This window comes from Chiloscyllium punctatum, chromosome 32 (genome assembly GCF_047496795.1).
Source record: "Chiloscyllium punctatum isolate Juve2018m chromosome 32, sChiPun1.3, whole genome shotgun sequence".
Classification (NCBI taxonomy): Eukaryota; Metazoa; Chordata; class Chondrichthyes; order Orectolobiformes; family Hemiscylliidae; genus Chiloscyllium; species Chiloscyllium punctatum.
The window spans coordinates 17,301,500-17,314,614 of record NC_092770.1 but is presented as its reverse complement, the minus strand read 5'-3'; the positions used below and the strand labels follow the sequence as shown (position 1 = coordinate 17,314,614).

The 13,115-nt window shown below is 45.7% G+C and overlaps 1 protein-coding gene across 1 annotated transcript in view; it reads left to right on the top strand.

Moving 5' to 3' along the window:
• The first annotated feature begins 491 nt into the window (after window positions 1-491).
• The window catches only part of LOC140457931 (protein arginine N-methyltransferase 8-like), a 64,987-nt gene continuing 52,363 nt past the window's right edge, over window positions 492-13,115 (top strand). Inside the window, exon 1 of the mRNA XM_072551768.1 lies at window positions 492-736. Within this exon, the coding sequence (XP_072407869.1) occupies window positions 665-736 (72 nt within the window). The 5' untranslated portion in view covers window positions 492-664. The remainder of the gene's footprint in view (window positions 737-13,115) is intronic.

The window sequence follows — 13,115 nt, the reverse complement described above, 5'->3', positions numbered from 1 at the left end:
GGGGCTGAGCAGCGGTGTCTGAGATCTGAACTGAGTGGGGCATCTAGTCCAGTCTGGTGTCTGAGCTCTGGTGGATTGGGTCAGAGCTGGGTCAGAGGTTGTCTCGACCTTGATCTGGTGTTTCAGAGTTTGGCGTTTGAGCTGCTTGTGATTGGGGTATTCTGGGCCGGACTGTCACCAGGAGACTGGGCGGGTTTAAGGTCTGGATTTGGAGAGAGCTGGGCTCAGGGGAGCGGTTTGCATTTTGGGAAGGGCTGAGGATGGGGGAGTCATCTGTGTTTGAGGAGGGGGGTCATGTCTCTGGATTGTGGGGGTTGGGGGGGGGCTTCAGGCTGTTTTTTTGCGAGGATTTGGATTTCGGGAGAGGGTCTGTGTTTTGGGGAGGGGTGTGTCTGTGTTATTGGGGTGGGCTCTGTGCTGTAGGGCGGGAGGGGCTCTGTCATCATTCTGGGGAGGGTCCTGAGGTCCAGGAGGGCTCGGCCAGTCTGAGAAGTTTCTCAGTTTCTCTCTCTCTCTCTCAGCGACATGTGGAGGGAGCAGGGGGCGGACCCGAGATTCCACTCGCCCTGATCCAAGAGCGGGAGCCGCAGCGGCGGAGGTGCCGGGGACGGAGCAGGGGGGAGCTGCCGGTACCGGAGCCGCTCCCGGGTGGATCCTCACGCTGATGGGAACCAAACACTCGAGCCGCTGCCTCCTCCGCCGGGCGGCTAGAATCACCGAGAGCGACAGCGCCGAGGTACGAACCGAGAGCCGGGCGGGCAGCAGCGGCTCCGCCCGGGGGTCAGCTCTGTCCCCGCGCTCTCCGCAAGTCTCGCTGTCGGTCTCCGGGACCCCCTCCCCCCGCATTCCCGGGACACCCTCCCTCCCCATTCCCGGGACCCCCTCTCTCCCCATTCCCGGGACCCCCTCCCTCCCCATTCCCGGGACCCCCGCCCTCCCCATTCCCGGGACCCTCTCCATTCCCTGGACACCCTCCCTCCCCCATTCCCGGGACCCCCGCCCTCCCCATTCCCGGGACCCTCTCTCCATTCCCTGGACACCCTCCCTCCCCATTCCCGGGACCCCCGCCCTCCCCCATTCCCGGGACCCCCCTCTCCCCATTCCCGGACCCTTTGTTCATTCCCGGGACACTCTCCTCTCCATTCCCGGGACCCCCTCCCTCCCCATTCGAGGGACCCTCTCTCCATTCCCGGGACCCTCTCCTCTCCATTCCCGGGACCCTCTCTCCCCATTCCCGGGACCCTCTCATCCTCATTCCCGGGTTCCTCTCCCTCCCCATTCCCGGAACCCCCTCCCTCCCCATTCCTGGGACCCCCTCCTCCCCCATTCCCGGGACCCCCTCCTCCCCCATTCCCGGGACACCTCCCTCCCCACTGCCGGGACTCCCTTCTTCCCCCATTCCCAGACCCCATCCCTCCCCATTCCCGGGGCCCACTCCCTCCCCACTGCCGGGACCCTCTCCTCCTCATTCCCGGGACCCTCTCTCCATTCCCGGGACCCTCCCCTCTCCATTCCCGGGATCCTCTCTCCCTCCCGTTCCCGGGACCGTCTCACTCCATTCCCGGATTCCTCGTTCTCCAATCCTGTGATCCCTCCCCATTCCTCGGATTCTCCCTGTCCATTCCCGGGAACCTTCCTTCCCTATTGCCTTGGACCTCTTCCTCTGGCCGTACCCGGATCCCCGGGATTGGTCTTGCTCCCAGGTGACCGGGAGTGTTCTGATCCAGAGCGCCGCTCAATGAGCAGCCATTGGTTTCACGGAGGGCGAGTGGAGCCGCTGTCCGAGGTCCTGAAACCGCCCAGGGGCAAGTTTTCCATGTGACCCTGAAATGTGGGAGTGGAAGGGAGCCGAATAGTGGGGAGTGGGGAGCATAGGGGCAAGGTGAGAGGGAATGGTGTAGGGGGAGTGGGAAGGGGGGTGTATAGGGGAATGGGAGGGTGTGGATTAAGGGGGAGTGGGAGGGAATGGTGCGGGGGAGTGGCAGGGGGTGGTGGTATAGGGAGAGTGGGAAGGTGTCTATTTGGGGAGAGTGGGAGGGAATGGTGAAGGGGAGTGGGAAGGGTTGGCATGGGGGAGTGGGAGGGGAGGTGGTGTAGGGCAGAGTGGAAAGGGGAATGGTGGTTTAGGGGTAGTGGAAGGGTCTGGAGGGGGGAGGTGGGAGAGGGGTGGTAGAGGGAGAGTGGGAGAGTGGTCGTGTAGAGGGAAGTGGGGTGGTGGTTAGGGGAAGTGGGAGGGTGTGGTGTAGGGGGCGTAGGAGAGGGTGTAGAGCGTGGGAGTTGGTGTGGGGGAAGATTGGGAGGGGGTGGGGGCGTTATGGGGGAGTGGGAGAGGGTGTAGGGAGCGTGGGGGTTGGTGTAGAGGGAGATTGGCACGGCCTGGTTTCGGGGAGTGAGACGGTGTTGGGGGAATTTGAGGGGGAATGTCGGCGGGAGTGGAGGGGATTGTGTAGGAAAGTGTAGGGGTGGAGGGGCTGGTGTAGTGGAAAGTGGGGGGGGGTGCGGGGTAGAGGGGTTGCGTGGGGGGGAGGGGGTTCTGTAGGAAGGAGTGGGAGGGGGTGGTGTAGGGAGGAGTGGGAGGGGTGGTTGTGCACGGAGAGCAGGAGTGGGGTAGTGAAGAGAGGTGGTCTGTAGGGATTGTGGGAGAGTGTGTGTACGGGGTAGTTGGAAGGGGGTGTATTTGGGGGGGTGGGGAATTGAATGATTTATCTCATGAGCAATCCGGAGGGATACACGCGATTTCAGTGAGTCTCCAGTCCAGCCTGTCTCCCTCGCTTTCTCTCTCTGAGAGCCTGGCTCATTTGCAAAAACTGCTGCTTCAATCTGGGACGAGGAGGCTATTAATAGACCGAGAGCCCAACTTCTGTCACATTCAGCGCGAACTAGTGCACACTCGGCGCATTCATTCATTCATTCCCTTCAGATCTGAAACTATTGCTCGCTATTCCTGACCTACATCTTCATTTTGGTCAAGCGTGCAGAGAGAGAGAAAAGGAGAACGACATTTGGACTCGCAATGACCAACCGAGAGGTCAAAAATGACATTCAGTTAAAAAAAAATACACATTGGCAGAGGATTTTACTAACTCGAGCCGTTATAGGATGCAGCCCTTGGGTTAGACTGAAAGCAGCAGCTTTGCGTTGGAGGTGTTGATGCTGTTGGATGTAAATGCATGCATTTAACTGGATGGGTGTCCATCATGCCGGGGGAAATCACAAATATTTCTGCGTTTAGCATTAGCCCAGGTCGAAAATGCATTTCAATCTTCAGGGTAAAGGACATCACTTACTGAGGTGCAAGCTTAGATCCTCATATCGCAAAAGGAGGCCATTCAGCCGCCCGCCCCATTCAAGCCATTCTTTGGAAGGCAGATCGGTTAATCCCACACCCCTACTCCTTCCTCACAGCCGAGCCATTGATTCCTCTGCCAGCGTTTACCCCGGTCCCTCTGCTGAACCTATCTGGGTTGCCGTGTCCGGCAGCACAGCCCAGATCATGACAATTCACTGTTCAATGTTTATTTTCCTGTGAAATTACTCTTTAACTTTCGTGGCACTAGGTAGAGCATTGTTTTCCCAGTTTCTCAATTTAACTGAAGTCCCTGGTTCCTCTCTGCACCTGCTCCAAAGCCTTACCTGAAGTTTATTGCCCAGAATTGAACACAATGCTCCAGCTGCCTGGTGAATTACAATGGTGTAATATCCCTTCCTGTTTCATAGTCTGCTCCCCAGAACCCATAGGCTGTCTGAACAGCCTGCTCAACCAATCCTGTCACCTGCAAGATTTGTCTGTGTACACTTGTAGGTCTCTGTCCATTCACTGCATTTTGCATGGTACCTTTTCATTCACATCCCTTTATGTCATTTTCCTTCCAATTCACTGCTTTAAATTTCACCATCCACGTGTCCACACATTTCTATTGTCAGTGTCCTACTGAGATTTCTTTCTTTCTATGCATTCAGGGGATGTGGACTTCACCAACTGTGGCAGCATGAATTACCAATCCCTAACTGTCCTTCAGAGGGTGGTGATGAGCTGCCTTCTTGAGTTCACGTGATCCATTTGGTGCAGGTGGACTTACAATGCTGTCAGGGAGGGAATTCCAGGTTTTTGACCCAGTGTCACTGAAATTAATATATTTCCAAGTCTGGATGCTGATTGATGGAGAGAAGAACTTGCAGTTGATGGGTCTTCCCAGGCATCTGCTGCCCTTGTCCTTCCAGAAAGTGGTGGACATGGATTTGAATGATGCTGACAAAGGAGCTTGGTGAATTTCTGCAGTGTATCTTGTAGATGGTACACAATGTTGCTACTGAGTGCTGGTGGTCAGGGTTGACTGTTTGAGGATGTGGTGCAAATCAAGTGAGGTGCGTTGTCCTGGATAGTGTCAAGCTTGAGTGCTTTTGGAGCTGAACCCATCCAGGCAAGTAGGGAGTATTCCATCACATTCCCAACTTGTGCCTTGTAGATGATGGACAAGGTTTGGGGAGTTTAGTTAGGGAACCAACAATGTATTCCATCAGAATTGGGTGATGGTGTAATATACACCACTTTGATCACTGCCGGCCTTTTAGGTACCCTTTTTAAATATTCTTTAATTGCTCTCCTACCTTTACCACTAATAGTGGTCACTTTACCTTCATTAGTGAGGACAGCTGTGTACCTCATTAGTACCTCAACTATGACCTCTACTTCCTCAAAGTTTATTTTCATTACCCGTCCCTAGTATTGCCTGCTGTTCTTTGTGTATTTAGAAAAGTATTTTCCATTTCCTATCATGTCAGCTGTTGATCTTTTGTCATTTTTATTTTGCCTCTTTTATTTCCTGTTTCATGGTCTCCCTTTCTATATTCAACTTGGTTGTAAAAAATAACCTTGTATTTTTACAGTGCTTTTCACCATCCCTGGATTACAGCCAATGACATACTTTGGAAGTGTAGTCATTGCTGTAACAGAGGAAAGATAGCAGCTAATTTTTACACTGCAAGATTCCACAAACAACGTTGTAATTACTGATTTAATTAATGAAAGCAAATGCCTAAAGCTAAGCAATTGCCTTCTCATTTGATGATGATTAGTCTGTCACTTAGTCTATAAAGGGGGCATCCTCAGTAATGTGCAATATTGCTTGTGTATTTTCACTAGTGCATAAGGAGTTTGTACTGAGGCCCCAGTGTTGGAGGTTGACTGTGAGGGACCCTGGTTTGAACCTGTTTAGCTAGGACCAATCTTGCTGGACTAGTTCAAAGCCTAACATGTGATGGCGGGGAGAGGGGGGTGTCATAAGGAACTTGTTAGTGACTTTGCATATTCCCCATTCCTTGAAGTAAAGAATATCCCCTGGTAGGTCTCACTCGGGAAAGTTGCTGAGATGGAAGATAGAAGTCTATGGATTGAACAGGTCATTGTGGAGAGGGTAAGTGAGGTGCAACACAAATTGTTTCAACCAGTTTGTGGGTTTTCACCGGCCGCTGAGCGGACTTGTCACAGAGAGATGTTAGTGAGCCCAGGAAGCCAGGGGAAGAGGTGGTGTGCAGAACAATTCCAGTTATGATGCACATTGTGGCATTCAGTTGAGTGTCAACAAGATGATGACCTTTGCCATTTAGATACAGTACTCTATGAAGTACAGTAAGACAAAGAGTACGGCAATGCCTCCTGTGGATCCAGCAATATTTTGTGAACAGCTCATGTCTGGGTTTAATATTTGCTGCTGTTTCCTTCAGTTTTGCTGGAAGGACTCAATCCAAACTAGACTCACTCCCGAGTGTGTTGGATTGGGATTATGCTTTACTTTTTCACTTTCCATTTGGATATTTTGTCACTGGCATCATGGTGGTGACATACACTGGACATGATTTGGAGAGATTCAGCATGCGACACCATGTGCTGTAACAGTCTACAAATCTTGTAACATCTTCATTAGGGATCTGCTGCAGAAGGGTACAGTTAAAACAGCAAAATAATGTTATCAGTGTGGAAATCATCATCACCTACAAAATGCACAACTGTCTGGAAGGACAAGGGCTGCAGTTACATAGGAACACCATCACCTCCAAACCGGTCACCATTCAGACTTGGAAATATATTGCCATTCTTTCACTGTCACTGGGTCAAAATCCTGGAATTCCCTCCCTTAGGGCATTGTGGGTCAAGCTATGGCACATGGACTGTAGCGGTTCAAGAAGATATCTCACCACCACCTTCTCAAGGACAACTAGGATGGGCAATGAATGCTGGCCAGTCAGCTATGCCCAATATCTTATTAGTGAATATAAAACAATGGACTTCAAGATGTTGTTTTAGGCAGGCCATTTGTATAAATGTTGAACAGCACTGAGACTAGCATTGAGACTTACAGTTGTCCATTGACCAGTCTTCTCCATACATTTTCCCTTCCCCAAGCTCCTCCTTGATCCTAGGAAGTGGCGCTAAGCAGATAGTTCCAGTTATGATGCACATTGTGGAATCCAGTTGACTGTCAACAAGATGTGTGTGTGTATGTGTGTTGTGTGTGTGTGTAATGACCTTTGTTATTTAAGTGCCTGAGTGGTTTTGAGTTTGATGGATCTTCCCTAAAGAAAGTGACACAGGACTCTTTCTGGCTTAAGAATTGGTGGGTGGAAGCCCTTTGATCTTCACTAAATCTAGCCTCATGCATTTGGTTATCGAGAAAGCGTTTTCTTGGATAAATGTCCTTTTCTAGAACAGTCCTGATCTTATTGAATGGTGGAGCAAGCTGGAGAGGCCGAATAACTTACTCCTGTTCCTAATTCATATTTTACCCCTTGTAGGAATGTATCCACACTGTACTCAAACTGTCTCATCTTTGAAGGCGTCTCATAGATTGTTATTGTTGATGGAGGAGGTTCATCACCAGCTTTTCAAGGGTAAATGGAATAGGCAATAAAGATAACTATGCCAGTGATCCCAACATTTAATGAGTGTACAAACATGAGAATAAGGAATGTAGGTAGGCCACTCAGCCCTTCAAACTTATTCCACCATTCAAAGAGATCATGGCTGATCTGATTTTAAACTTAACTCCACATTCCTGCAATCCCCAGTAGTCTTTCATCCCCTTGGTAATCAAGTATCTATCTACCTCTGTCTCAAAAATATGAAAGATTCTGCATCCACTGCCTTTTGTGGAAGGGAATTCCAAAGATTCATAACCCTCTGACAGAGAAAAAAAAAAGGTTACTCATATCTTTCCTAAATGGGCAATTTCTCATTTTCAAACCATGATCCCTTCACTGAGCTGCTTTAATGCAATAACATCCTCCAGTGACTAGTACTGTACACAGTAATCCAGATGTGGTCTCATCATTGTCCTGTATTATTGAAGCATAACCTCCCTATTCTTGCATTCAATTGCCCTCACAATAAACCATAACATTCTATTAACTTTTCAGATTACTTGCTGTACCTGCACTCTAACCTTCCACGTTTCATGCACTAGGACTCCCAGATTTCTCTCCATCTCAGAGCTCTGCAACCACTTACCATTTAGATAATATCTATTTTTATTCTTTCTGCCAAGATGAACAATTTCACACTTTCTTACGTTGTGCTCCATTTGCTGGTCTTTTCCAACTTACTTAACATATCTACATCCCTTTGTAGGCACCTTATGTCTTAATAACACATTTTCTTACCTATCTAAACATATATAAATAAATATATAAAAACAAAATGTTCATTTACTTTCACACCTGCTGATGTACACTGCTTTTCATCTCATTTAGGTTAGCCCCCCTTCAGGTGCATGTATTTCGCCCCTGACTCTTTTCCATATCCATTCCATACCTATTGCAATTTGATCCAATTGCCCCACTTCATTCTCTGCAATTAGATCCAGGACTGCTTCCTTTCTCTTTGTTTTTGACCAGTATGTTCCCACTCTCCTGCACTTTTCAGGAATTACTCCCACCCTTTGTCCTTCACAATATTATTTTCCCAGTATTTATGAAAATGTTTGAAACCTCCCACTATCACTAGTCTCTGGTCCTTGTATTTTTTTGAAAACAAGCCTGGAAACCTGCTCCTCTACCTCCTTTCTATTTGATGACCCGTGCTGTACTCCCAGCAGCTTAATTGCTCCTGCTGCGTTCCTTGATTCAAGCAAAATAAATTCTGTTTTTGACCTTTTCTCATATAACACCCTCTTTCGTGTCAGAATAGTTTCTTTGATCAGTACCTACAACGTATCTTTTTCACCAAAGTCTCTGAATACTTTGTAGCAGAAATATTAAAAACTGATTTATCAACACTTTAGTTCTTCCATTTTCCTGAAACCTGCTTGCAAAGTTATCCCTCTTTCTCCTCCTTACTTGGCCAAAGCATTGCCCAAGCTTACTTTCTGATATTCTAAACTGAGTGCAAAAAAAAGTTCACTTCGAATGCATCATCATTTTAATTGTGGGAAATTTTCAAGGTGTGTTAGAAAAATGGGGAATGATTATGCAAAAAAAACCCCTCTCATTATCAGATGTGCGATTGTCTTCATTCTTTATAATATTTGGAAGTCAAGCATTTCTAAATCTGCAGCAAAGTGATTTTATTGAAGAGATGGGACTTTGGTGACCTGAGTAATTTGGATCACTTACATGTTGTAGCTCAAATTGTTTTCAACCATATGTTCAACTAGAATCAGCTATGTTTAGCCTGTCATTAATATCAATTAGAGCTCTTTGGTTAAGGAACTTATTTCAAAATCTGTGCATCTGAGATAAATACCTAATTAGTATACAAGGGATCTATTATTTAGTAATCCATATCATTACACTTCACAAAAACAAATACAAGTGTATTGTGGCATTAATTAGCGATAAGTAACTTTAATTCTCTTGGATTTTGTTCATGCAAAACTTTGTAATAAGACTGGAGATTGGGGAAAATGTAAAATCAGCAATAAAACCTAAAAAAAAAGACAAGAAAAAAATAGAGTGAGAGTAAACCAGCAAGAAATAGATAATAATTGTAAAGTCTCTGACATACTTACAAAAAGGGAGAGCAGCTAAAGTAAATGTTGGTCACTTAGAGAATGAGGCTCGTGATTTAATAATTGGAAGTAAGGAAATAGTGGAGACTTTGAATAAATATTTTGCATTTACCTTTACAAGAGAAGATGCTAAATGCATCCTAATATCATAGAAAACCAAGTGGAGTAATGGGAAGGTTTCATGGCCTTTAGGGAAAATGTTAAATTCAGCTCAGTCTGAGTTGAATTTAACATTTTCCCTAATGGCCATGAAACCTTCCCATTACTCCCTGATTTTCTACGATATTAGAATATTGTCATAAAACCTGATATTGTCAGAAAACCTGACCAAGCTGTTTGATTAGGTAATCACTAGTTTAACTCAGTGATTTTGGTCCTCTTTTTAAAATAATTTCAGTCCAAGTATTAACTCAATTGTAGAATTCAAAATCAGTTATTCACAATCTATATTAATGACTTGGAATAGGGGACTGATTGCATTGTTGCCAAACTTCCTGATGTTACAAATAAAAGTGGGAGAGCAAGTTGTGAGGAGGATAAGTTGTATAAGTTGTGAGCGGGAAACAAATTGACAGATGGAGTATAATGTGGTAAAATGTGAGATTATCTACAATGGATGGAGGAATAGAAAAGCAGGTTAGTACTTAAATAGAGAGTACTTGTGGAACTCTGGTATAGATGAACCTGCATTTCCTTGTACATGAATCACAAAAAGTTAGTACACAGCTACAATAAGTGATCAGGTTGGCAAATGAAATATAGTTGTTTATTGCAAGGGTAATGCAATATAAATGTAAGGAATTCTTGCTATAGCTATACAGAGAACTGGTGCGACCATAACTGTGTACATTTTTGGTTTCTTTACTTAAATTGGAGGTAGTTCAAAAAAGGTTCACGTGGCTGATTCCTGAGATGCGATATAAGGAAAGGTTGAGAAGATTGAACTGATACTCATTGGACTTTAGAAGAATGACAGGAGATCTCATTGAAATACAGAATATTCTGATGGTGTTTGGCATGGAAGATGTTGAGAGGATGTATCTCCTTCAGGATGAATGTTGAGCTAGAGCACGCAGAATAAGGAGGTTCCTGTGTAAGATGGACATGAGCAGGCATTCCTTCTCTCATAGGGTTGCGAATCTTTATATTTATCTACTCCAGAGAGCAGCAGAGGATGCGTTGTTGAATTGAGTCGAGAATGTGGTACTGGAAAAGCACAACAGGCCAGGCAGCATCTGAGGAGCAGGAAAGAAGCCTTCATCAGGCTTTTGCCCGAAACGTCGATTTTCCAGCTCCTCGGATGCTGCCTGACCTGTTGTGCTTTATCAGCACCACACTCTCAACTCTAATGGCCAGCATCTGCAATCCTCACTTTCGCCTCACTGAGTTGTTAAACAGGTTTAAGGTTGGGATATATTTATTCTTGAATTGGAGGGGAGTTGGGGGGGGCGGGGAGCGGGGTGGGGGGTATGGGCAGGTGGGGAAATAGAATTAAGGTCAAGATCAGATCAGCAATAATCTAAATCAACTCCTGCTCCTATTTTTTAAGTTCTTATTTTCTTAAAATTGACATCAATAAAACACTCCTATATTTATGAATAATATTTAATGGTTAATCAATGTTTTGCATGCAACAAAAATGATCAAATTGATAATCAACTTAAAATTGACAAATGCTTAGAAAGCTTACACTTTAAGTAAATTCAAAGTAACCCAAAGCCATCTGGTTCACTAATAACCATCAGGGAAGAAAGTCTGCCATCCTTACCTGGTCTGGCCCATGTGCCACCCCAGACCCACAGCAATAGGGGTTCACTTTTAACTGCCCTCTCGGTAATTAGGTTTCGGCAATAAATGTTGTTCTGGCCAGCAATGCCCATAGAGTGTGAACAAGAAACTTTAATAAAAAGGAGCATCTAATCTCTACTTTATTAAGAATCCTTTACTTGGTGCATCTGTAATGTAATATATTAACAGACGCACTTATGCTAACTGACTGTGAAGCTTCAAACATTGATAAAGTGAAATTAGGATTTACTCTGTTCAATGCACAACTAATCATCTGATTGAGTAAACCTGAAAAAATCAAGAGTGATTTGATTCATTTGGTACTTAAATGATGTCTTGTAGCACAAATGGCGGTGTCCAGATCTCTGATCCAGGAGGCCCAGGTTCAAGTCCCACCTGCCTCAGAGGTATGCAATAACATCACTGAATTATATATTTTCTAATCAATCTATTCTGAGATGTTATTGCACACCTTGGGAGCAGGTGCAACTTGAAACTGGGATTTCTGGATCAGCACAGGGCCACAACCACTGTGCCATAAGAGCCCTCTATAACATCTCTGAACAGGTTGGTCAGGGATTATCTTCATTTGCAACTTAACAATGGGGAGGGTATAAGGAACAAGGAGATTAATGACCAATTTGTTCAACTTCTTTTCTCGAAAAAAGATTACTAATCTAAATTGGTGAGCCTCAGGAACTGACTGATAAAGTTGTGAAATTTGTTTGAATTTTTTGACAGACCTTAATATTTAGGAAAAGCAAAGCATAAAAATAGCCACTTCAGAATGAAACTGCATAATTTTGTGAAATGGTGAAACCTTGTAAAGCATGAGCCAAACCTTTCTTGCAGTGCCTAACAGTAAACAGGGAAAGTGGGGGTCAAATTGAAGCCTTAGGTTTGAGGTTCAATATTGGTCACTATTGTGCACACACACCACACGGACAGCAGTAGTTCATGAAGATGGCTCATCACCACCTAATTACAAGGGGTAGTCAGGGATGGACGGTAGATACTGGTCCAGACGGACATGAACCAAATAAAAATCAGTTGATAATGGTTCCACATTGTGTGCATGATACTTGAAATTGCTGTGGCACCATCTTTTGATCCCTGTTTTGTTTTCCACTGCTCGGCCTTCCCTGTCCTGTGCATCATCCTCATTTTCATGGCTTTGATCAATTATTGTCAATTGCAGCATTTACTATCCACTGACTTGCTGCGTTTACTTACATTCCTTGGCAACACAGATTTTAAAACTTGCCGAGAAGAGAAAATGCTGCCTAAACTGTCAGGACAAATGCAAAAATGCCAACACAACGACTTATGATACAGGAGAAAAGGCTGCTGAATGTTTTTGGCAAGTTGACCATGATTAGTTGAGGCATTGCTCTGCTTGTTTGAAATTTCACATTCTTGCCCTTGTCCTGATGAGTGCAAGACAAAAAGCTTTAGCAACACATTTGCTTTTGCAGCAATATATTTATGCAATGATTTTCTCTTTCCTGATTTGAGCTAAATCACTGTACGTTGAGATTTCCCAGCCCTGGAATGATGAGCTCAGAAAGTGAAGCTGGGAATATTGGAGTAATTAAAGCTACAATTAGGAGGCAGAGTGGCTCCAGGATCAGTGCCACCTAATGATGACAAACTCTAAAGCACCCGCAGCTCCATTTCTCAAAGAGGGGGCTGCTGGCATCCAAGGATTCCCTCAATGTCCCAGTGCTCCAAATGGATTAGTTCCTCTCCCTCTCCATTCTGTGTGGCCTAGTACCTTCTGTGCTTTCTCTAGTTATTAGTTCTTTTCCAGGCACCAGTGCCCTCACTCTTGCCACACTGGTCCAGAAGTCCCACCCTCACTTGTTGGGACTTTAGAAGTTCCATCCACTGCAGTCCCACTGATTGGGCCAGTGGTATCAGGAGCCTCTCACTGACTTTAAGTGAACATGAGCTTGTCATCAGAGAGGGTCTCAAAGAATGCTCCTGTATTGGCTTGATCCAGAAAGTGTGAATGCAGGATGTCCCCTCTGGCCAGTAGGTGGGGACCTGAACCTAATCCCATGGGAAAATTCAACTCTTTGTGCTTCCTCGGAATTCCTTATAGTTGCTGACTGACCGGACACCAAGCACAAATGCGCATGCGCATATGCGCGCACACACACACTCAGACACCAAGCACAATGACACACACACACACACACACACTCGGACACCAAGCACGACATACACACACTCAGACACCAAGCACAATGACACACACACACGCACACTCGGACATCAAGCACAATGACACACACACACACACACACACTCGGACACCAAGCA